General features: G+C 40.5%; 2 protein-coding genes across 2 annotated transcripts in view; one reads left to right on the plus strand and one right to left on the minus strand.

Annotated features, from left to right (window-relative positions):
- The window catches only part of DOCK1 (dedicator of cytokinesis 1), a 294,524-nt gene that overhangs the window by 93,492 nt on the left and 176,549 nt on the right, over positions 1–24,483 (plus strand). The window contains exons 26-27 of the mRNA XM_014945313.1: positions 2,631–2,758; positions 5,137–5,232. Coding sequence (XP_014800799.1) covers positions 2,631–2,758; positions 5,137–5,232 — 224 coding nt within the window. The remainder of the gene's footprint in view (positions 1–2,630; positions 2,759–5,136; positions 5,233–24,483) is intronic.
- Positions 9,629–24,483, minus strand: part of FAM196A (family with sequence similarity 196 member A) — a 29,143-nt gene continuing 14,288 nt past the window's right edge. The window contains exons 2-3 of the mRNA XM_014945312.1: positions 20,255–20,326; positions 9,629–11,828 (exon numbers count right to left, since the gene is read on the minus strand). Of these exons, the coding sequence (XP_014800798.1) occupies positions 11,645–11,828; positions 20,255–20,326 (256 nt within the window). The 3' untranslated portion in view covers positions 9,629–11,644. The remainder of the gene's footprint in view (positions 11,829–20,254; positions 20,327–24,483) is intronic.

Genomic DNA, 24,483 nt, shown 5'->3' on the forward strand with positions numbered 1-24,483 from the left:
CAGAGGGGCTCCAGTGCTCCCAGCATCTCCGTGGCCTCCTCTGGTCCCACCTCTCCATCCTGTCCAGGTCCTCTCTGGATGGCATCCCTCCACTCCAGCGTGGTGACCCCACCACAAAGCTTGGGTATTCCCAAGTATTCCTTCCTTAGCATAAAAATTCCATTGTTAATTTGGGGACCAAGTGATCTTCAGAAAGATATCAGGGGGTCGGTGCTTGCACGGTTCTCTGGGGTGTGAGGTTTTTACTGGTGGTGGTTTATAGGCTTTTTGTTTGTTTGTTTTTAGAAGTCTGGGAAGGATCTGGATCTTTTTATCAAGTCCCCGCACACCTTGATGCTTTGTTTTATCCTCCCACGTTCCACAACCTGCAGCAGCTGCAAACCAAACAGCAGATGTTGAGCAGTTGTTGAGGAAGGCGGAGAGCCTGTAGGGTGGCAACTGAGGAGCCTCGTCGAGTCCACCCAAGGGAGCTTAGTCTTTTGTATAGGTTGGGTAATCTCAGACGAAGCAGTGTGACAAATCAATTAGTTTTTCCTTTCTCAGAAATTCAACTTGAACGCTCTCCCTATTGATCGGCGCCGACTCCAGGCGGCTGAACTCCGAGGTGACACAGCTGCAATTTTCACCTTCTCCGTTCTTGCAGATATTAAATTGATCTCTGACCCTTCCCCCACTAGTGGGGCTTAACGGGGACGTGAAATATTTTCAAACCTCTAATTAGGGGCCTTTGTAATTTCTTAAAGATTGATTCACCTCCCGGGCTTCACAAAGGCACGTTCCTGTGTCTTTGCTGGAGAGCTGGGCCACTGGGCATCGGGGCTTCTTTCCCCCCCCCCGCTGTGTTTGGTGAAAAGAATGTGCTCCACCCCCCTTTTGTGAAGTTTTTTTCTTAATTTTCTCCTTTCTTTTTGAGTTAATTAAAAACAAAAGTAAGGATGTAGACTGAGGGTTCTCAAATGCAGAGGCGTGAGGCTGGGATCTCAGAGCATCCCTGGGGGGAACGGACCGAGTCCAACGAGGCCATTCGTTGGCTTGAAGTTTGTCTGGAAAATTAGTCATGAATTCTGACCCACATCCACCTGGCGATTCCTGTCCTGTAAGAACAGGCTGGGCACTTGAGCAAGGGAGGGGATGATTTTTGGGACAGGAGTGAGCGATCGAGGGCTGGAGCAGTTCAGAAGTTTAAAGTGAATATAAAATGGTGTTTGTATGAAATGCAATCGAGTTAATACCAGCAAAACCTGTATGTGGTGGCTGGATCTTCACTTAGAATTTTATTTTATTTTTTTTTTTCTATTCAGGGAGTGCTGTGGGGTTTTTTTTTAGCCAAGGTTATGTATTTAAATCTCAGCAAACTATTACTTTAAACTCCTATATATCATTGTCTGCCATATTGGGGCAGTTTGGAGGCTTCATTTTTGTATTAATAGCTTTGGGTAGTTTAATGAGCACCCTGGTAAATAAGCTCTTTTGGTGGTCTTAATTCCTCCTTGGCCCTTCCTGCTCTCCTTTCCCTCACCCCCAAAACACAGTTTAATGCTGTGCTGATGGCACATATGCTGTGTAATTTAATTGTAATTGAATCATCCTTATTTCTTCTTGAGTGAATCAGGTTCTGGTGAACAGGAATAACCAGTTCCCCTCCTTTGGGTGTGGATTTATTTGGGGGCTGGGAATGGGGGGGGCTGGAAGGTTTTAACTTCACTCCTTCCTGCTTGTGGGGAGGAGACGTGTGTGGTTCTGGTGTGTGTTTCTGGTCTCGAGCCGATGCCACCGCTCAGAGGGCAGGGAGCTCGGGGACATCTCTCCTAAAGGAAAAAGAGCGTGGTCCGGGGTTAGGAGTGAACTCTGGGTCCCTGCCCTCCCTCTGGGCAAGACAATTCATGGGTTAAACGTTAATTAGATTCATTAGATCATTGCCCCAGTGTTACCTGCTGGGAGGTTTAGGAATATCAGTCTTCACCTTATTTCCCTCATGTTTTTTGACTTGAGCCAAAGCCTTGAGCTCCCTTATTTAGCTCCACATCCCTTTTCCTCATCTTCCCTCTCTCCCCCTAAGTCCTGTACAGGCAAGTACACCATGACACCAGGACAAAGTATTTCAGCAGCATTTTCCTGAGCTCTAAAAGCCCGTGTGGTGCCTGTGAGTTAACCTGAAGAAGGTGGTACGTCTCGGTGAGCGGTGTGTGTGTGCAGTTCAGCCACACTGCACCGGTAACCAGTTTGGTGAGGGGAGTTTAACACACCTTCCCAGCCCTCAACCAGTGGAGTAAGCATGGTGCTTCCTGTGATTCTGTGTGATGGCCCTGGCTGGGTCTGGTTAATCAATATTTCTAAGCAGAGGCAATTAACACCAGCCAGACCACTCAAGTGCTTGGCTGGACTGGTGATGGCACAGATGGGAGGGTTGTGCTCGTCCAAGCATCCTTGACCCAATGACTTCATTATTACTTAAAAAAAATGTTCAATATTTTATGGTTTTCATTGAAAAGCAGGTGACTGGAAATCTGGAAATTACCTTCTTTTTCCTGCTGTTTTTATCTTGCGTGAGCTCTGAAGCAGATCAGCTCTTCAGGCAGCGCTGGGAAGTTGTGTAAAGCTGTGTGTGTAACCTTGTGTTTTGTGTGCAGACTGCAGGGAAATCCTGCTGCCAACGATGACAGATCAGCTCAAGTATCACTTGGAAAGACAAGAAGATTTGGAGGCTTGTTGCCAGTTGCTGAGTAACATCCTGGAAGTGCTTTACAAGAAAGACGTGGTTAGTATCCTACGGTCTGTGGTGATTAGCACTTAAAAGAAATGCATCTTAATAGAATGAATTAAGCAGGTAACACCTGATAGCACAGATTTTTAAATTATTTTCCGCCCTCCCTCCTAACCAGTCTCCTCTAAGACTTGTTTTTAGGTACCCAGTGATGAGGACGTGTTGTGTGACATCTCAGGACATTTGTTACTGTTTGAGGCACATCCAATAACAAATTTCCAGACATTAGTTAGATGATGAGTAAATAGATATTCTTAGGGAGTTCAGCCTTTCTCTTACATGGTGTGTGGCCTCTGCCAGGTGGAAAAGATTTGGGGTTTTTTGGTTTGTGGTTTTATTTGTTGTTTGGTTTTTGTTTTTTTTTTTCCCCAATGAGCATTTTGGGAAATACACATTTGAGTTTTATTGATAGTGGGTCTGTGTGTCTGAAAGGGGTGTGTGGGGGGTGTCTACACACATATGGATGTTTTTATATATATAAAAATATATGAACATACAGTTTCATCAACACAGAAAACTTGTTTAGCTTTTTGAAGTGCCTTTTAAAGTTAAGCTGGTAGAATCCTCCACCCAGTAAGAAGTAACCTGACCTGGGAGGTGGTGGTTTCTGCAGGAATATTGTAACTGGTGGGGTTGTTCAGGCCGTGAACATGTGAGAACCTGTGTGGTGCCCTGGGCTGCTGTCACGTCTGGAGAGCTTGTGTAATAGTCTCTTTTTTTTTTTTGTCTTCTCTTGACTTCACACCAATGTGCACACACTGGGAGTCCCTGCTGTCTCGGGCTGCTGGGACCTGCATCCCACACAGGATCTACGCTGATTTAGTTGGAAAGGACCCCAGGGGTCAGCTGTTCCCATCAGATCCAGCATCTTATTTGACTGTGGTTTTTTTGGGCTCTTTCTGATTTTTGGTTTCTTTTTGGAGGCAGCTCTGTGTGACTGCTTCAGAAAATTGCTTGTTTTTTTAAAAAAACAAGTTTTTGACAGCATGGCTGCTTCCTGTCACTCCTCATTGGCCATGTCTCTCTGCCTGGTAGCAGCTCACCTGCAGCTTGTCCCGCTCCTGGGCTGAGCCCAGCTGGAGCCAGTTAAGAACAAATAGAGATCCATTTGCTGATAGAGCAGGGGGATGGAGAAGGGAACAAGGAAAGGGTGGAGACGCTGTGACTGAGGAGCCATTTAAAATAAAATGGAAAATGGGCAGGAGCAGGAGAAGTGCCAGGAATGAAGACAGGAGGAAAGTCTTGGAGAGGACTCATAGGAGAGGAGGTAGGTCTTGGAGAGGGCTTGTAGGAGAGGAGGAAAATCTTGGAGAGCTGCAGGATGGAGTGGAGCAGGGGACTGAGATAGATTCTTCCCTGCAGATGCCTTTGGTGCCAGAATTGAAAGGTTTATCCCAAAGACACATCTGTCATTGGGAGGAAAAGGCTCTACTGGAGCAGTAGCTGTGTATGTACACTCATGGTGGCTCCTTCTTCAAGTATACAGATATATTTGTTATATATGCAAATATGCCATTGGTAATTTAGCATAATCCGATGCAAAATGTGGGTTATTGTCTGTATCCAAGGGCAAGAAAGAAAATGGTTCATCAGAATGTTTGTTTGATGGTCAAGAAGCAGCACAAAGATGCTGCTTCGTTTAGATAATTGTCTGGGAAAACATTTACAGATGCTGGCCATGGAATGGTTTCCCCTTTCCATCTCACAGCCCCCTTTTGAAGTCTTCTCCTTCAGACCAATGAAGACTGTGAAGAAGCTGGTTTATAAAGTAAAAAATGGGAGCAAAGCTCATCTCTCCCTTTCTCCTTGTCACGTGTTTTTGGCTTCAGCTCCTGTAGGCATCGCTCTGCGTGAGGTTACAGGCTTGTTCTTAAAAGCCAGTTGCACTAAATATTTCATTTTCAGCTTTTTCAAAAATAGTGGCAGATTCTTTTTAATACAGAAATATAAATTGGCTGAAATTAAAGTTCCTTAACCAAAGTTTTGCTTGGCTTTTCTGTTTCTTTTAATTGAGCTGTTTCAGGTTAGCCTCCTCCAGATTTATTGATGCCTGTGGGCTTCTGCTGTTGGAAAAATGGCTTAGGATAGTAAAATTATTAGGTAACTAATTGTCATAGGCTTTTCTATATTTCTAGGGACTTGCTTTTCACTTAAATGATTGTAAAAGTACATGTTAATTAGTCAGGACCTTGTAGTAATAAAATAGACTTTCTGTGGTGTTTGTTGAAATGGGAGACTGATTTTCTGCTTTTCCTCAGCAGCAGCGAGAGATGTTTTATTTAACCGTGGATTTAAAGGCAAAGAGAAATAGTTTGGATTGCATCAGGTATCTGTTGTATCTGGTTACCACTAATTTATTCTTTTTCCCTCAGGGGCCGACGCAACGGCACGTCCAGATAATCATGGAGAAGCTACTGAGGACAGTGAACAGAACAGTCATTTCCATGGGACGCGATTCGGAGCTCATTGTAAGTGTCTCTTGATGTCAACTGAAATTCCTCTGTCACATCTTTTTGAACCCGACTGTAATAGGATTTAGGTCCCAGGTGACCCCGAGCAATCAAACCCCTCCGTTAACTGGCTTTGTGTTCACTAAGCTGTAAAACCTTGGCTTGTCATTTTTCTGCAGTTTACACAGGGGGAGGAAAAATACTTTAAAAATACCGGTGTCCAGGTGATTGGCCAGATTTTGGGTGTGGGTGTTAACCAAAATGAGGTATTCTGTGGAATTAGCTGGCTGAAAAGTGTGGAAATGAGAGACTTGCGTGTTTATTACTACATTAGCAATCACTTGACTCTACAAGTATTTACTTGCCTTTATGACTACAGCTGAGAACCAAGATAACGGTGGTATTTGCATCGTTGAAGAATAGATCCCAAAACTATTATGTTTTAAAAACCTAGAGGAAGGACTGGTGGAGCAGCTCCAAGTTCTGGTGTCCCACTTTGGTGGGATAGCGCTGTGGTTTGAAAGCCTGACATTGGAATTTTTCAGCTGTATTGTTAATATTGGTGTAAATAATGATAAAAATAATGAGGCCTGTTGATATCTGAAATGGGAATAGATCTGGGTGTGGTTTTTGGGAGTTTCATGGTGTGTTTGCCTTTACCTCGTGCTCTTCCTCTGGCAGCTGATGTAGAGGAAACTGGTCGGAGCACCAGATTTCTCATCTGTCTGGGTAGCTGCTCTTCTGTTCTACAAGAATTTGGCTCAGTTTGGTTCGATACACCTGTATTTCTTTCTTAAAAAGGGATTTATTTGTTAGTCAGATATATCTGAGTCCATTAACGCTTTCTCTTTTTGATGTCGCCTTTCTTTGCAATTTTATTTCTTGCTGTAATTGAGAGAAATACAAGTTTTTTTGAGAAGACGTTCTGTCCTGAGCACATCCTACTTGTCTGTGGTGGTGCCTGTGTTGGCAAACAAGTGTGGAAATGAGAGACTTGCGTGTTTATTACTACATTAGCAATCACTTGACTCTACAAGTATTTACTTGCCTTTATGACTACAGCTGAGAACCAAGATAACGGTGGTATTTGCATCGTTGAAGAATAGATCCCAAAACTATTATGTTTTAAAAACCTAGAGGAAGGACTGGTGGAGCAGCTCCAAGTTCTGGTGTCCCACTTTGGTGGGATAGCGCTGTGGTTTGAAAGCCTGACATTGGAATTTTTCAGCTGTATTGTTAATATTGGTGTAAATAATGATAAAAATAATGAGGCCTGTTGATATCTGAAATGGGAATAGATCTTGGTGTGGTTTTTGGGAGTTTCATGGTGTGTTTGCCTTCACCTTGTGCTCTTCCTCTGGCAGCTGATGTAGAGGAAACTGGTCGGAGCACCAGATTTCTCATCTGTCTGAGTAGCTGCTCTTCTGTTCTACATGAATTTGGCTCAGTTTGGTTCAATACACTGTATTTCTTTCTTAAAAAGGGGTTTATTTGTTAGTCAGTTATATCTGAGTCCATTAACGCTTTCTCTTTTTGATGTCACCTTTCTTTGCAATTTTATTTCTTGCTGTAATTGAGAGAAATACAAGTTTTTTTGAGAAGACGTTCTGTCCTGAGCACATCCTACTTGTCTGTGGTGGTGCCTGTGTTGGCAAACGTGCTGCAATTTTACTGGTGTCTTTAGTGCCTCATCCACTACTTCTTAAAAAGGGATTTATTTGTTAGTCAGATATATCTGAGTCCATTAACGCTTTCTCTTTTTGATGTCGCCTTTCTTTGCAATTTTATTTCTTGCTGTAATTGAGAGAAATACAAGTTTTTTTGAGAAGACGTTCTGTCCTGAGCACATCCTACTTGTCTGTGGTGGTGCCTGTGTTGGCAAACATGCTGCAATTTTACTGGTGGCTTTAGTGCCTCATCCACTACCTTTGTATTGTTTTTTTTAATCTTCCTTTTTATCCCTTTGATTTACAACAACAGTTTTTGTCGTAAGAAAGTGATAACGAATCACCGGGAAGAAGAAGATTTAGAGGTGGCCCTGGGTGATGGTGAAGGAGAATCTCTGGAGGGTGGAGGTGATGGCTGTCACAGGGAGGAGGAGGTGATGGGAGAGTGACAAGTGTGAAGTAGAGCAGATGTGGGAGGTGAACGCTGCAATAATCCATCAGTCAAAGGCAGTGGTGGATTCTCCATCTCTTGGCATCTTCAGGGCAGGAAAATGGAAATTTAAGTAAAATACAACTTATTGAGGGTCATGGGAAAGAGTTCTAGGGCGAAAGTTCTTTTGAAGTTGAAGCTGGATGTAAATTGTCTTTCTTTGCCTTAAAATCTGTCGAGTTTAGAGTTGATGGGTCCGAAACGTTGGGGAGAAAGTTTCGTTTTCACCAGACTTCCATGATGTAAAAAAATTATACTTGGTTTTATTGAACTGCATGTTTGATATCATGTGTCTCAAACTAATTTCACGAAGAACTGAGATGGTGGTTGAATGCTGGTCAAGATTTTGTTCCATCTGAGCTTTTTTTATGTTGTGAGGTGTGATCTCACTGCTGCAGGGGATGAGCATGGAACAGGCCCTACTGCTGGTCTTGGAGACACACTGATGTTCACCCAAAGGGACTGACAGCAGATTTCCACACTCCAAGGATTTTAATCAACCACAGTTGTATTTTACGGATGCTGAAATAATACTGAAAATGTTCCATGCAGTCTGTTCTGCTCAACCAGAAGAGCATGGTGTCGGTGTGAGGGTTATATTTCCAGTGGCAATCCCCTTGACAAATTCCAGAGGATCTATAACACGGGCTGTTACCATTTCTTTAGCATCCGTGTATAATCTAACAGCACTCGATTTGAACGTTCCATCTGAGCTTTTTTTTGTGTTGTGAGGTGTGATCTCAGCGCTGCAGGGGATGAGCATGGAACAGGCCCTACTGCTGGGCATGGGGACAAACTGACGTTCACCCAAAGGGACTGACAGCAAATTTCCACACTCTAAGGATTTTAATCAACCACAGTTGTATTTTACGGATGCTGAAATAATACTAAAAATTGCTCCATGCAGTAAGTTCCGCTCAACCAGAAGAGCATGGTGTCGGTGTGAGGGTTGTATTTCCAGTGGCAATCCCCTTGACAAATTCCAGAGGATCTATAACACGGGCTGTTACCATTTCTTTAGCATCTGTGTATAATCTAACAGCACTCGATTTGAAAGCGTTTGTGAAAAATGAACCTATTTGATTTTGAAAAAGTGATTAACCTTTAAAACATAGAGTGAAGTTAAAGGCGTAGATGGTGGGTTTTGCATCTTAATCAAGAAAAAGCAAACACTTTGTACCGATGGTAGGATTTTTCAGTTTTAATCATGATTTTTTTCAGTTTATCCTGATTTTTTTTTTTAAACTATTTTTACAGTGACTTTTTTTCTTTAAGAAAACAAGTGATACTCACATGAATAGTGGTTCTTAATAGCTCTAAAACAAAGAATGTTACTGCTGCTCAATGGAAATTATATGGATTCAGAAAATAGCAAGTAATATAAAATCACTGCAGTATTTATTGACTAAAAAGTATTTTTTTTTTAAAAGCATGATATGGGGAAAGTGCATCGAGCAAATTGGTGTATGAAAGTGCATGGTATTGTCAGTGAACTCAGCAAAGCTACGGTATGTGCCACACTGAAAGTAAAGATGCATTTTTCTCTGTTATAACCTCATACCTGCGTTTTTATAAGATCTTCTACATTAGGGTGAAAATAGCTTTGTCAGTCACATTTAACTAAAAGCTCTAAAGAATTAGGATTTTTCTCTCGGTGTCTATCTAACCTGAGCCTGAGTGATTCTAAATGCAATACAATATGATACATTTTACACACTTGCAAAAACATTTTATTACAAATTACATTGTATGGTACGATATAACACGATATGTAATTTTTAAGCAAGACTATATGTATGTTAGCTTTTTCCAGTTTTAAAAAAATGTAAAAAATTAAAAATTTGCACCTTCTTAAGAAAATAGCCTGGACATGTACAGAACACGCCGTGAGAACTTTCACTTTTTTAGCTCTTATATGTTTCACTGGTGAATTTTCCTCTATCTTTTGCAATGATGACAGAAGACTGGTCTCTGTACGAGGCGGAAATCACACGTAAAAACAGTTCAGGTGTGTCGGGTCCCTGCCCGGGGGACGTTTAGAGGAGGTTTGTGGGGAAAAAGCTACTGATAGGGTGACTCTAACGACTTGTAATTGATTGCCATTGAGAGATGCTTCTTTTGATTTCTTATAAAACCCCCCCAAACGACAAGGCATGTTAGCATGGATGAGTTCATTAATGCTATTTTAAAATAATACAGAATCCTGTTGTATTTTTTTTACGTCCGTATTTGATATTTCTTTCTGTTTAGGACACTATTTTAAAATAATACTGAATCCTGTTGTATTTTTTTTTATGTCCGTATTTGATATTTCTTTCTGTTTAGGAAAAAAAATGATAATTCTTGTTGGGAAATGCTTGGGTTTCTAAAACATGTAGGGAGGGCTGTCTCATAAACAGTTTTAGATTTTCTATTAAAAACAGTATAAAATACATAACACACTTTTTTCTTCCACGTGAAACAATTGCACTTCCTTCCTGGCACCTCAGGATTCCCCTTTTCTAATCCTTCAGCTTTCACACAACTATTTCAGGATTTTCTTTCCTTGTGCACGAGAACTCGGAGCCCTCTTGAAGTTTTACTGCAAAGGTGACTTGTTTTCATTAAATGACTCCACAGTTCATTCTGGGGTGGACACAGACATCTTCTGCGCTTCTGTTGCCATTTTAACTTCCTTTTCTTGCTCTTTGCTTTGGGGGAGGGGAGGGAAATAAGTTGTTTTCCTCAAGTTTTCTTGTGGTAATGGGTGTGATGCTGAGCTAAGAGGAAAAACAGTGTAAATGAAAACACTTCAGGTCTACGTTTCTTCCACCTAAAGACTTAAGAATTTGTATCCTACGGCTGCTGCAGGGGATGCAATTTCAAGACCAATTCTTTGTAAAACAGTTTGTCACGTGAGGCTGTATGAACTTAAATTACCTTAAATCTTTAAAAATAAAAAACCCACAAAGCTTCCCACTCCCTGACTACTTCCAGCACAGGAGACTTTCCACAAATGGTCATTTTAGATGCAAATTTAATGGCAGTGGAAGAACTTAAAGGAAAAAGTAGGAGTTTATAATTCAGAGCAAAATTTTAAGTGTCATGTTAAAAAAAATAAAATAAGGGGGGATTGGGGGTTAATTCGCATCTCTTCCCTAAGTGTGTTGCTCAGCAGGTACAATTAATAGATTGAGATGTAAATTATAATGTGTTGGGAAACCCATCCGAGAAGCTTAGTAAATAAATAGCATTTAAAATTACTGCTCCTTCCAAAGGGGTTTCCAAGCATAACACACACTATAAATTTTCTGGTGCCTTCTGCAATAGCACAGAGAATTTCCAAAGGCTGCCTCACAAAAAGATATTAAATTGTGGCAAATGCCAACGATCCGTAGAGCTTTTGATTGTTCTGTTTGTGGGGTTGGTTTGTTTTTTTTTTTCTGTGCCAGAACATGTCATTTAGAGCTTTTGGGTACCAAAAGATGAAAAGTGAGCTGCAGGACAGATGATTGTCCCATAGCCTTGACCCTTGGTGGGGTTAAAGGTTTGTCCTGATTTTGGGGGGGGTCTCTCGCCGCTCACCCCTCGGAGCTGAGCAGGGAAACTTGTTCTCCTGGTGATGAGGACATGGCTTAATTAGACATGACGGTGCGCTGCCGAAATGGGATAGCCTGGGTGAAGTCTACATCGCATGAAGGCAAATATACAGATATAGTCACGTCTTAGAGATTATTCTTGGTCTTGGACCACATGAAAAATTGTGCTTTGTCCAGGATCTATGTGCTGAAAACTGCACTCCCCGCTCAACGTGGATCTGTAAAACTGAAGACCATTGCAAACATAAGGCTCGCTTGCTTGCTTTTGGTTTTTTTTCCCCTCGTTGGTTAGAGACAAGAAACCAAACCCCCAAAAGGCTTTAAAACAATAGTGATATTTAGCCGTGTACAGGATGACAGCCTACCATTGGACAGGTTACACCGTGACGCTTTCGGATCTAAGGGGAGGAGGGCGGGGGGGAGAAATAGTTTTACTTTCCAGCTTTGTACAAATTTCAATTCAGGTTTTACATCCCACATTGGTGAACTGCAAAGAGAAGTTGGGAAGGTGTCCCCCAACCCCTCGCTTCTGGACACGAGTCTGTAGGTACAAAGGCCTTTTTGGTACATACGGTGAGAACTGAACGCTGCCGGTAACACTGACCAGTCTACCAAGATCCCGTCAGAGGTGACTGGTAGAACTCCAAATATTTATTTCAAAGAAGGCCTTGAACTCCACACGAAATGGACTTGGGTTAAAGGAACCAGAGTTTCCATCTTCCATGCTTTTTTGATTCAGTTTTGGATTTTTGCTTGGGAGTGGAGGAGTAGCTCTCCTGAGAATAAGGCAAAGGTGCAACCTGAGTTTCCTCGATAGGATGAAGTTTTCTCAAAACTGGCTGTAGTTTGTCTTCTTGCTGTTTAAAATCCAATTCCACGCTAAATATGGGAAGGAAAAAAAGCAATTAGTTACTCATTACGATGATAGAAAGATTTCAATTAAGCCAATGTCTGACACTAATATACAAGTGCTTAATTCATGAAATCCGAATGCAAAATAAAGGTTTAAGTTGGATTTCCACGTTTCTTGCACTAGAAGTGAAGGGGCAGGGGAAGGTCAAAAAAGGACATACTGCAAAAGAGAAAAAGGACTAGGATTGTGCAGACTTCTCCCTCCTGTTTTAGGGGTGGCTTAAGGATTATGGAAGATTTTATTTTCCTCTTGGGGTGGAGAAGAGGGAACCAAAGATGCTGAGAGAAGTTTGGGGTGATTTTTGTGCTTTGGGTTCTTGAAGAGCTGAAGATTCTGCCTATGAGGATTCAGAGTGAAGCCCTAGGCATGGGTCCTGGAAAGATACAAGGTCTTTTTTGCATCTGGTGGTGCATTTGATGTTTGGTTGGTTTTTTCCTCTGGCAGTGATGTGTTTAACAGTTAAATACATCCTGAGCAGGAGTGTGAGAATTTCAGTGATTTGGAGTGATTTGGATAAACTTTCTAATAGTGGAGGAGAGAATTACGTTAGGTAAGAGTTAAAATATTCGAGATATTTTCCCCACCTCCATGTTGTGAAGCAGTAAAAAGGTATTCCAAATCAAAGAAGATAGTTTCTACAATTTCAGCTCTATGCTGGAACTAAACCTACAAGTATTGAATTTGCAGGAGATGGCTCTGTTGGGAAACCTGTTCCTGCAGCACTGCACTACAGGCTGCCTGATTAACCTAATGGCTGGCCTTGTTAATGAAATAAAAATGCCCTCTTCAACTTGATAACATATTCTTGTTTGCTGTTTAACTTGCAAAATGCATTAGATAACTGCGGCATGAATTTTGGGATAAAATTGGGATATTAGTAGATTGTGAAGGCCCCACCACATAAATGCTTTCAGTAACACAGGGAGGGAATCTCAGCATGAAATAGATTCTTCTCTAAAAGCTCTCTAAATCCCATTTACAGTGGTATGTAAATCTGTGCACAAGTTGGTGTATATTACAGTTTTGTTCCTCGGTATAATTTATTTTTGGGGGAAAAAAAAAAGGCATTTCAGCTGTGGCATTGGCAGGCTTCATTTTTGCTCCTTTCCAAATGTTACTCTTGCCGGGGAACTCTCTTTAGAGCTACTTGAAATTGATGTAGAAGGTCAATTGTTTAAAAGAAAAAAAAACCCACCCAAACCTTGCTGAACAGAGTAACTTTTTTTCATAATCAATTTCTATTAAAGATAAATCACAAGAGAAAACCCTCTTGGCTCTAGTCCGTAGGACAAACCCTGTGTTATTACCATTTTCTACTGCATAAAAGCGTTTGCAGCGCAGCTCAGGCTGTCTCTCAGCCACTTACATCAACCTGAAATATTCTACTTCTGAAGAGTATAAAGAGGATGAATGAAAACATTCATATTAGTTCAGCGTTTATAGCTGTAAATTCTGCAGGGTAATTGATTGTTGTTTATCAAGATCAATTTAGCTGGCTCTGTAGGTTTTTTAATGTAACTGCTCCTTTCAGGCAGTGATTTGTTTGCTTGAAAACCTGAGGTTTTAGTGAGTGTCTGTTTGTGCTGTAATAAGACAAAAAAACCTTATTCTGTAATTTTTCACGTATCTTTCTAAATTCACTATCGCTGGCTTTATTTTTGGTCTTTATATCTTACATTAAATTCAGCAAGTGTTACATATTTGTATGACTTCTTTATATTTTTGGTGTAGCAGCAGATACTCTCTGCAGGCTCTGCCTTTTCCTCTCCCTTCCCTGCATTTGGGAACTCAATTTTGTCACCTGTCACAGACCTGAGGGTTTGGGTTTCCTTAGTGCTATTTTCATACCCTAAGGATCTACAGGTTTCCCTCTCGACGTGACCTTTTCTTGAAATATTCTCTGGGCCACGTGGCTCCCTTCACTTCCAAACTTTGTCTGGTTTTTTCTCTAAGCCTCTCTGTGATAACTCCATAAAGTTAATTAGTGAGGACGATATGTTCTTGTGGCGTTACGCATGAGGGGGATTATAATTACTGGCTTCAGAAGTGTTTTTCCTTAAATGAAATAATAGTATTTTTCAATAGACTGACAATTGTGAATAAGCCCTACAAAAACAAGAGAGGTATCTCTATATTACATATTACTACTATCACAAATGTTTGCCTGACACATCTAATTAGGCCGTACTAAAGGTTCATTTACTTACAATATTGCCTAATTGAGAGCCTTGGGTTGGAGCTTCTCCATCTTCAGTGCCTACCTCAGTTTTATCCTGTGCATGAAACTCCAGTGCAAATGGAGAGGCTGCTTTTCTGAACAAGTATAACCACTAAAATTTTGTCTGGGATAAATATTCTGGTTTTCTTTCCAAAGTTAACTTTATATTTACAAAGTTTGCAACCGAAACTGTATGTTTTAGGGCAGCTGCCTGTGTAGCAGCGTTTGCATAGATGTCATTCCCTTGAAAATCTGGCCAAATAAAATCGAGTAACGGGCCCTTGAGAACTTTGAGATTAAAATCTCTGCAATTCCTTGGCAGTGAGAGGGATCTAGTCCAGGACTGCTCAAAATCTTCTCTGCAAATGCTGTTTGAAGTTCCTTGTCCCTGACTGAGTCCTAGAGGACCCTGATCCTGTTTTTCTGGTCATCTCCCTTCCTGCTGGGGGCTGGTACCCGTGCAAAGGGAACCCAAAATGAGATTTCTTTTTTTTTTTTAGTAATTATTTTTTCTTCCTTCCTTTCCCATTTCCCAGATCCTGGTGGTGTTTATTGCACAGCGTAGATGGGGATCAGACTGTAGTTTTGTCCCTAGGAAGAGCTGGGGAAGTTGGGGTTATAGCAGATGGGGCAGAGCCTTCCAGAAAGGTGGAGGGTGACGTTGGGCACTTAAATGCTGCCTCGAAATCTGTTTTCATCCACGACTGTTAATTTTAGGATTGAAGTCAGTGGGAACCTCTGTGGGGTTTCTCTGTTTGTTTTGCTCTGGGCTTTGTGCCCCCCCCCCCCCCAGCCTTTGCTTGTTGTGTTTGTGAAATGGAGTTATTGTGTTCTGGAAAACAATGAGGACTCGTGCGCTGCCGTAATAACGAGTTCCCCAGGACAAACTTGGAACAAAACTGTTTTCCATGTGGAATTTGAATCGTATTCAGGAAAGAAAGAGAAACAAAACCTATTGAATAGTTCTCATCAGGGAAGGACCGTGTTTGGTGCCTGAAGGCTTGAGGAGAGGAGTAAAGAACCACCCAGCCACTAATTGAGCGCTCCTGGGGCAGTAGCACTGACCAACCCAGGGTTCCTTGGGCCTCCAGCCCTTCTTGGAGGCCCTGAGAACATCTCAGAGGTGCTTTGGGGTTTGTGTGGCTTGGTATTTGTGTGTTCACCTCCTGTGTAATGCGTGGGGGTGAAATCTGTGCTTTCAAGAGGCGTTACAGAGATGTAAGTAGGGCCCGTTGTGTGATACGGGGGTGATGCAGAGCCCAGGTGGACAATCTGGACACCTCGCCCAAAGCGTGCACACAAGAGAGGACTCTCTCTTGCTGGCTAATCCCATCCTCTACATCCTCACGCCGTGGGTTAGGGATTGCTCGGGGGGATTTGCTGGTTTTGGCTTCATGGCTTTTTAAAAATGATTTCGCGAATATATGCTAATGAGTTTATTTTTTGCATGCTGGCAGTAGAGCGAACTTTTTCTAATTTTGTTGCTCTATAAGGGATTAAAAACAGAGTTTGAGGAGTCATAACCATTTGGTTTGAAGCATATGGGCTGTGGGAGGCCCATCTAGCAACAAGCTGAGAAATATGGGTGGCTTTTCTTCTTTTTTAACACAGTCACACGTTATTAGCATGAATCACTTTGAGACTATTGGATGCTAATGATTGGATATGTTTGTTACTTGTAAGATCGCTGAGTCAGAATAATTCAGGTCACGGATTGGGCTGCTGAGGGCTTTATCCCCTTCTGTTTACCTTTTTCTGACCTCGTTTGTAATGTTAAAGCCTAAATCCTGCAGGCATTTGTAGAAGGGTTTAGCTCTTTGCATTGAAGTGGGCTGGGTGAAGCAGGAATTAACGAGTATCACGGTGTCTCCTTCTGGGTCACGTTAATTGGATGACACGGCATTAGTGAGTGGCACATCTTGGAAGAAGGGGCTCCAGATAAGTGCTAATCACTCGAAAATTAGCCTAATACACTTTTAAGCAATCTCTGTTTAAATTTTTTATTTCAACCTGAGAATCAGAAACGCGGAGGATCCAGCGCCTTGTCAGGGGTAGCAAACCATTAAGATCCATTTTTCTCTACTAAGCATCTTAGAGGCTAGAGATAAGATGAGAAGGGATGTAAGTTAATTAATGTGGGTAGGAAATAAAAAGATGGTGAAAATTGCTATTCTCATCATTTCGTTACCTGATTTTGCTAGACTAATGAAATCTTAAGAATTTGTGTCCGCTTGTCTCATTTTCACTTTGTATTGCCAAATTTTAATATTATATATTTTTAATAATCAAAAATTTAATAAAATTTTAATAATTTTCACTGCATCTAACCTTTACAAGTGAACTACTTCCCTGTGGGCTCAGTGCTTACGAGTCAACTTGTATCACCATGATTTAATCTGTTTCATTTCCACTTGTATTCAGTTACGTTTCATAGATTCTAATAATGTATTTTCTGTTTAATAGTTAGAGTGCACCTTAGAATAACTTTAGTATCAAAGACCCAATGGAACACTGAAAATGAGCATAATTTAACATTTCAAGGGAGTAAAAAGTCGGCAAAGTAATGGTTAATGCAGCTTTGAGTAATTTTTCCTGCCAAGAACTACAACAGTCTATTCTGGAGTTGTTTGTTCCCCCTAAGCAGAAATTGGGTAGGGATTTGATTTAGTAAAAAGTTGCCTTCCAGAGCTAAAGTAGCCTTGTAAAAGCTCTCCAGTACTTCTGACCTTTGTGCCTGAAGGGAAGCCTGGCAGGAATTCTTCAAGATGCTCTTTCACAGAAATAATTCAAGATAAAGGCCTTAGAATAATGCACAAAATATTAAACAGAAGACTCATTTTCTCCTATAGATTTCTGTTCAAGGATTAAAATTCACATGGGATGGTAATTTAAACAGGAGCAGAAAGGGCAGTTCCACCAGAAGATAATCACAGAACAAACCCGGCTGGGAAGATTTAGTCCACGTGGGTTTTGGGTGTTACAGAATGACAATTTCTGCATATCAATGCAATTTCTTCTTAACAGCAAGATTTTGCTAAATTCAGTATTTCAGTTGACTTTGTCCAGACAATATACCCTAATAAAACCTCTTTTCTATCCTTAAAATTTTCAGTGGTGAATCTACATTAGTTTGGAAAAGACAGATGTAAAAGCTTGTCTTCTGTTCGTAAATTTGTCTTTTAGTTTGTAGCAGATGCTTCTGGAACTGGGTTTTGGCCTCTGTTTACACGATATTGATGCTAAGGAATAGATGAACATTTGACACAGGTTAACGTTTTATAAAAGGCTTGTTTATTTTTACCACGATTTTTTTTTACTACCATTTTAAATAATGTCTGGAAATTGCTATAAAGAGACGATGCTGAATACTTTTTACTGACTGTTTTAGATGATTGCTGTGGGGTTGGGACTTTATATTCAGGCTTTAGAACCCGTAGTGATGCTGCTGCCCAAGAAAAGTGGTTTCTGCTGGGTTTGAGCCCAGAGCTCCATCAGACACAGCACGATTGGTCCTGTCCTTACCCGAATCCCAGTGACCAGAGCCTGGTGACAACTTCAGGGTGGTGACTCAAGCCTTTCCCCCTCGTTAGAGTAGTGGCCAAACAGGTAATTAATTGGGAGTGGGAGCAGGGAATTGGTGTGTGCTGCAGTGGAAGAAGGCATCCGTGATGCCTGTGTCAAGTTCTCTAAGATAATTCTCATAGCAGAAAAAAGAAGAATTTTGAGGGAAGTGGGCAGTCAAGATGAGTTTATATTCCTGTTGATTTCTAAAGCAGTTTAAGGTTTTGGTACCTTGTCTTTTTAATAGTGTTTAATGTTTGCTCAGTTTCCTGTTTATTCAAAAAAATTAGAAATTAACCTGGTTTTCCTTTTTTTGTTAATACTAAGAAGGATGTATTCTATATAAAATATATATGAAAACAGATTTGGAATCTTAGGAAAAAAAAAGTAAATTTCATATGCAAAATAACTGTATTCTCGAAAACCTATTCTTAGAAAGTTTATTAACAGTATCAGTACTTTTGGTACTAAAAAGCAGCAAAGTCCCCTTAAAGTCTAAGAGTGGGGGGGGGTTTGCCTTCCACATTGTCTCTGGCTTTTGTAATAGATCATATTAATATTCTAAAAAGTCATCTTGAGGGGGAAGAATTTAATTGCTGGAAGGTAGGAACAGTCAATGTATCACTCGACATTCTGGGATGCAGTTGGGTAGTCAGTGGGGCAACTTAATCCTTCCTCTGAGATGCTGCTTCATTGCAGTTCCAGAGGTTTGAAAAAGCTCTGATATTTATTTTTTTCTCTAATGTTACTCTGTTCAAAATTGCAGAGGAGCAGAAGCTCCTACAAGGCAGTTTGTCTTAGTGGTAGTTTTATCAGGGAATTTCTCTTTTATCCCTTCTGGCAACTTATCTTGTCTTAGTAATTCAGTCTTCTCGTAGTTCCCCTGTTTTGCAGCGTCTTCTGGTTTCAGACTCCTTGCCTGCAGCGTATTTTCTGCTCGTCTGTCAAAAAGCTGAGCTGCTGTTTGGTAAAACTTCCCCTGGAAGCGGTGCTTTAGGGGGGTGCCCGGCATCAAGAGCTTCCATCCAACTGGCTGTTCTGGTGGGAAATTTGGAAGAGCCAGACCTGCCTGTTGGACTCTTCTTCTGTCGGTGGGGAAACACTTAAAATCTGTGTTTCTGGACCTGTTTCATTTGGGTGTAAGAGGCAGAAACTGGAAGGTTCCTTAACTGTAAATCTGCTGGCTAGAAATCAAGATTTAAAAAATTTTTCCAATTGGATTTTTTTAGCTAATGACACAAAATGAGTTTCTCTGATAGAAATGTGCTGTGTTGTACCTTCCCAGGCTGCCCAGAGCAAGAAACTGCAGAGGTGAGCTCGGAAAAAGGCAGGCAGGGGATGCTTTTTATGCTTTTAAACATTGCTCTAAAGGAAAGATAAATGAATTAGTTCCTTCCCCTCCCTGGAACAGCATCGTTCCCTGTTCTGGTAGTAAGTAGAAAAGATGGAGTTGAAGTTTTCCATCCTTTTTTGCTTCACTTCTAGGCAGTTGGGAGTTAATGCATAAATAAATACAGGTTTTCCACCCAAATCAGAGTCCGAGTAGAGAGTTAAGGGGCGAGGGGGGAAATTCTGTGCTTTCAGCCCTGGCCAACATTTGTACCTTCATTTTAGTTTGGATCCTCACTGTGATTAATAGTCATCTTTGTACATTTTCATCTGTGCTATATTGCCTGATTTTCTGAACTACTCTAAAACTGAGATGCATTTGTTTTCTTGTTACCTGCAATGCATCAAAATATTCACTTGGCTTTCTTTAGACTAATAGAAGAGGATAATGAAGTTTTCAGTAAGAAACACATCATCAGACTCATGATGGCTTCATGTCCTGCCCACCCTGTATCTGTTAACCCTTCATTATAACACAGCACCTGCCAAACAGGGCTCTTGGCTGATAAACTTTAGGAGGGGAACAAAAATCAAAAATCATATCCTGTTGCACCTGATTTGTTTCTAGTGCACAAACCCCAGGTCCTTCCTTCTGGAGGAGTGATTCCAGCAGGTACCAACCTTCTTTAACAAAACCTTTGAGCAGTTTGTCATGTTTGGTGTGTTTGACAGTAATGAACAAACCCGTATTGATGGTACAGAACTTCCAGAGCAGCTCTGCTAAAGCAGTATTGTGCCATGCAGGTTTTAAAACTTCTTCACTAATAGAAAAGTATGTAAAAGCCTGGGGAGGAATGTCATTTTACTGATAAAACTCTCCAGGTTGACTCGCAATCTGGTTCCCTTTGCTATACACAATCTCTCGTGCAACATGACTTCCCCAATCCAGTAGTTACCACTCTAAAAATAAATATGAAATACGTTGACTTGGATAGAAAATGCTAAATATCTCTATTGTGAAAATGAAGCTCCCCCTTCTAACCCTTCCCATCCAAGAGCGACAGCCGTAACACTGACTGCAGTCATCTGGTTTTGATTTAAAAATGTTAGATGTAGAAACAGGGCTCTGGTGAATTTTATTAATCCAGTGAAGTTAGAGCGATGTTTTCAATAAAATTTTCTTTGTGTTATTGAAAACTCAAGGCTAACAATTGATCGTTCATTAGTGAATAAATCATTACTTTCACTCAGGCAAAAGTGGAAATATGAGTATTTTTAACTTACCTATAGATAATACAGGCGCTGTTCCTGCACGTGTCGCAATTAGCTGTGTCTTGACCAGTCCGATATGAGAGCCTACAAAGACAAGAACACCAAGTCATTAAAAAGTAATTCAACGTGTTTTTGCCTTCTGATTCTTGTAATAGAAATAAGAACTTCAGAATAATTCTTTTTAACTTTGATATTGACGGCAAAAACCTAGCCATTAGGAAACCAGGATCAAAAATAACATATTCAGCTTCACAATGAGACATGAAGTTTTGGAAAATGAGTCTTCAATGACTGCAAGGAGAAAATGAAAGATTTATTTCCATTATATTTTTGTAAATTAAAAGGGAAAACAAGGAAACCAAGTGACATGAACCTCTTTTTGCATAAAGCTTGTGTAACTCTCACTGTAGAGGGACGTGCTCAGTTTCCACAGAGGTGACAGAGCTGATTTGCTGGGGTTTTTTCTGCTTTCTCAAACAAACAAGGCTTTTCCTAGTGGATGCATAGAACATAATAGTGAGAAAATGGATCTATTAGATGTTTTGTGCCTCTGCAATGAGGTATGAAGATCTGTTGTAGGGATGTTTGTGCCTTAAAAGGAAGAAAATGCCATTTAAATAACATTTCCTGTATGCACGTAGCCTCCAGCTAGTCCTTGTCACACTTTGAAGTCTGTTACAGCAGTGGCTCTTAATTTACCTGGATATTGCCTGGGACTTGGTCAAGTTGAATTAAAAAGGGTTTTTTTTAAGGCATTCAAGTACTTTTTTGAACATAGAAATTTCATTAAAATAAATATATTAAAAGGAACATAACTGTCTACCTATCAGCCCGAATGTTCTTGCATGCAAATGGGTTTAAAATGAAAATGTTTTGAAAATTTTTAAATGAGTTTAAAATGAAAAGTCAATATTTATGTATTAGTACTTCCTTTTTTTTTTTTTTTTTTTGTAAAATCACAAACACACTCTTCTAAAGTTAGTTTCAGTTTGTATTAAATGCAGATTATTATCTGCAAAGTTTCTTCATAATTTTTTTTAAAGAAATGGGGAAATACTTCATCTGTGGAATTGTGAAGATGCAGAAAATAGACCTGGTTGGGATTAGTTAAGGGAACACTTCTGGAGGCAGGGTCTGCCCTGAAGCCTGGGACCCCTCTTATCCAAACCCTTCAACTAATTGACCTCAAATAATTCAGTGGTGGCTTTGCTTGACAGGGGCATCTCTGCACCTCCTCTGCCCTTGCTTTGGGGAAAGAAAACCCTTTTCTTTGCTTCCCTGGCAAGGTAACAGTAATGAAAAATCCAACATTTGCAAAAATGTTGCCTTATTTTTATGTGACAAAATATCAAACCTATATAATACCTATAAGGTATTAATGGGAAGTGACACACAAACTGTGTAATGTGCCCGTCCCTAAGGTGGAAAATCAGCATTTCCTAAATGCTTCGGGCTGTTTAGGATGCCCCATCCCTGGAGGGGTTCAAGGCCAGGTTGGATGGGGCTTGGAGCAACCTGGTCTGGTGGGAGGTGTCCCTGCCCAGGGCAGGGGGCTGGAACTGGATGGTCTTTAAGGTCCCTTCCAACCCAAACCATTCTATGATCTGATCATTTATTTATCTTAGTGAATATGCTCTTTTCTTTGAAAAAGATCCCCTGGTCACGTGGCACTTTTCCTTACTATTTTAAAGGATTGAATATTGGTTTAAAAGTTTATTACATCACTTATGTGTTTTATATAGACATACTTTTAAGAAAAAAAGGATTTATCAGTGTGAAGTTGAAGGCGGAGAATGAACCTGAGGTTTTATTGGGGGGAGTTTGTGGTCAGAGGTGGCAGTTCTGCTTCCCCTCTGATGACTTTGATTATCCGTCGTTGGGGGTGGTGTCACGGCAAAGGGCTCTGGGCACAGCGGTAGCACAGAGAGCAGCTCCTAACAGGGTCTTTTTATTATAAAGACTTTTTTTCCCTTCTGAAAGCAAAATGCCAGGTACGGTTCTTGCTGTTCTAGTTGTGCTTTGTTATTTGAAGAGAGCTTGGAACGCTACGGGTTTGAAAATTGATGTCAAGTAATAAGAGTGGCCTCAAAAATCCTTTTAATTCAGAGAAACATACTCAAATTACTTAGATTGCTAAATTTTGATACCACAGCAAAGCCAGGTGTGCAAAGGAACTTCTACAAAGCAAATTTTCTATATTATGTACTATTCCTTACAGGGAAAAAACCCTGTACTGGTTTATATTTGATTATATTTACTTCTTATGCTCTCTAAGAAGGATGAAGTCGTATCTGCTTTTCATTTCCCCTTTTACAGTCTTTTGGAAGTTGACATTCAAATTACAACCACACTATTAAACCTGGACTTGTAAAATGTTTTTCCAGGTTATTGATCAAATACTAAAAACTCTTACTAAAGATACAACATTTGAAGTTTCCAGAGCAGTTGACGAAGGCTTTTATTTATTGCTGACATAAAGGGTGGTTAATCATAGAATAACAGCCTCCAGAGGAACACAGCACCGTTGTCTGCGCCTCTCGAGAGGTAAAGGCATAAATACACTGCTTCGGGTGCCAAAGTTGTTGTTTTGGGGTGATTTTTTTGATATTAGTTTCCCGTTGGGACATTTTAATTCATCTTTCTACGCCTGCAAAGATGCAGTTCAAAGACACAGTTAATTATCTGGCTCATCAATGAACACTGGTCTCTGCAGTTCCTGCTCGGTGCTGTGGGGTTTGCCCTGCCTCTCCTCGGCAGTTCAAGAAATAATTTAATATAAGGCTTTTTTAATAAGTTTTTCAAAGCCCAAAACAAATGGTAGTATACAAGTCACTTATCCTGCTAATACTTGTCCCCGTTGTCCTGGATTCTTGTGAGATGAGCCTGGTGACAAAGAGTGACAGTGACATCTTATTTGTGGAGTTCCTCAGGAAAATGGTTGGGTGTATTTTAGGGATTTGCCTGGTGCTTTGAGGGATTTGCTCTAAAAGAGCGAGGTTTCTGGCAGCAGTTGTAAAAACAAGGTGGCCAAGCCATCTGTTTATAATGGATCTTGACAAGTCTTTATTTTCATTTTTCCCCCCTAATTAGGGTGCTTGAGAACCACGGTTTTCACTGTGGGACTGGGAAAAGGTTGCTGTGATGGTTTACCAACCAGTTTCCACCAGTATCACCCCGTCTTAACAAAACAGGGATATTTTAGTATTTAATCACCGAATGCTGGTAGGCTGGGTACTTATTTAGCAAAAGCTATAATGTATTTGCTCTTAATGTGCCAGTTCAGCCATGACCTATAGCCCTGCTTCCAGAACTGGCAGTGCTTTTGAGATCTTTTTTTAATAAGGTGTCATTTACACTTTAAGTTAATAAACTGTCTGTCTCAAAATTGAGTTTTCAGTATTTTATTTCAAGTAGTTTCTAAAGCATATGATGATCTTTAAATGCCCAATAATTCCAGCCTTTCAAATACTTTAAAAACATATTTCCTAGTTGATGGTATGAGGCAGGCTCGTTAAGCTGATGAAAATGGTCCTTTGATATAAGTATTTAAAAATTATATGATACTTGGAGGATAGTTTGAAATACTGATTTCTCAGCTTACGTGTTCAGCACTGCTTGGTTTTAGCATCATTGTCATTCACAAACTGTTTATCCTGTTACTTCTTTTTTTTTCTAGTCAGATGTAATTTCTGATGAACTTTTTTAAAGCATCATTTTCCGTATTGAATATGTTCAGCTTTTCAGAGATGATTTTAATTTCAAACTACGGATTTAGTAATGTTGCTGTCTCTGAACCATCCTATTAAAGTTCTTTTTCGGCCCCAAGAACGTTCCGTGGTGTCACAGCGTGTGGTTTCCATGAGGCTGTTTGACAGCTCTTTAGCCAGGACTGTGTTGTCTGAGTGTTAGTACAGTAGAAATTCAATTATTTCTATATAAATTAAACTTCCTGAAAGAATTCAGTTGTTGATACCCCAGGGCTTTGGACTTTCACTTTCTTGTTTTCACATAATTATCTATATAAACACTTGCATGGAATTCATCTACTTTGTGCCAGCAAAGGTTTTACTATTGGCGGAGCATTTCTGTGTAAATCTTAGGGGATGAGGTTGATTTGCAGAGCGGACTTAACGAAGAATTAAGGTTCCCATCAGTGTTAACCAGTAGAAACAGTTTGCGAGTCCAGTCTGGGTACCAGGTTCAGGACAGCAGCGTTGTGGGTGATTATGCTTTCCTTGTGA

Source organism: Calidris pugnax, unplaced genomic scaffold, assembly GCF_001431845.1.
Source record: "Calidris pugnax isolate Ruff unplaced genomic scaffold, ASM143184v1 scaffold89, whole genome shotgun sequence".
In the NCBI taxonomy this organism is placed as follows: Eukaryota; Metazoa; Chordata; class Aves; order Charadriiformes; family Scolopacidae; genus Calidris; species Calidris pugnax.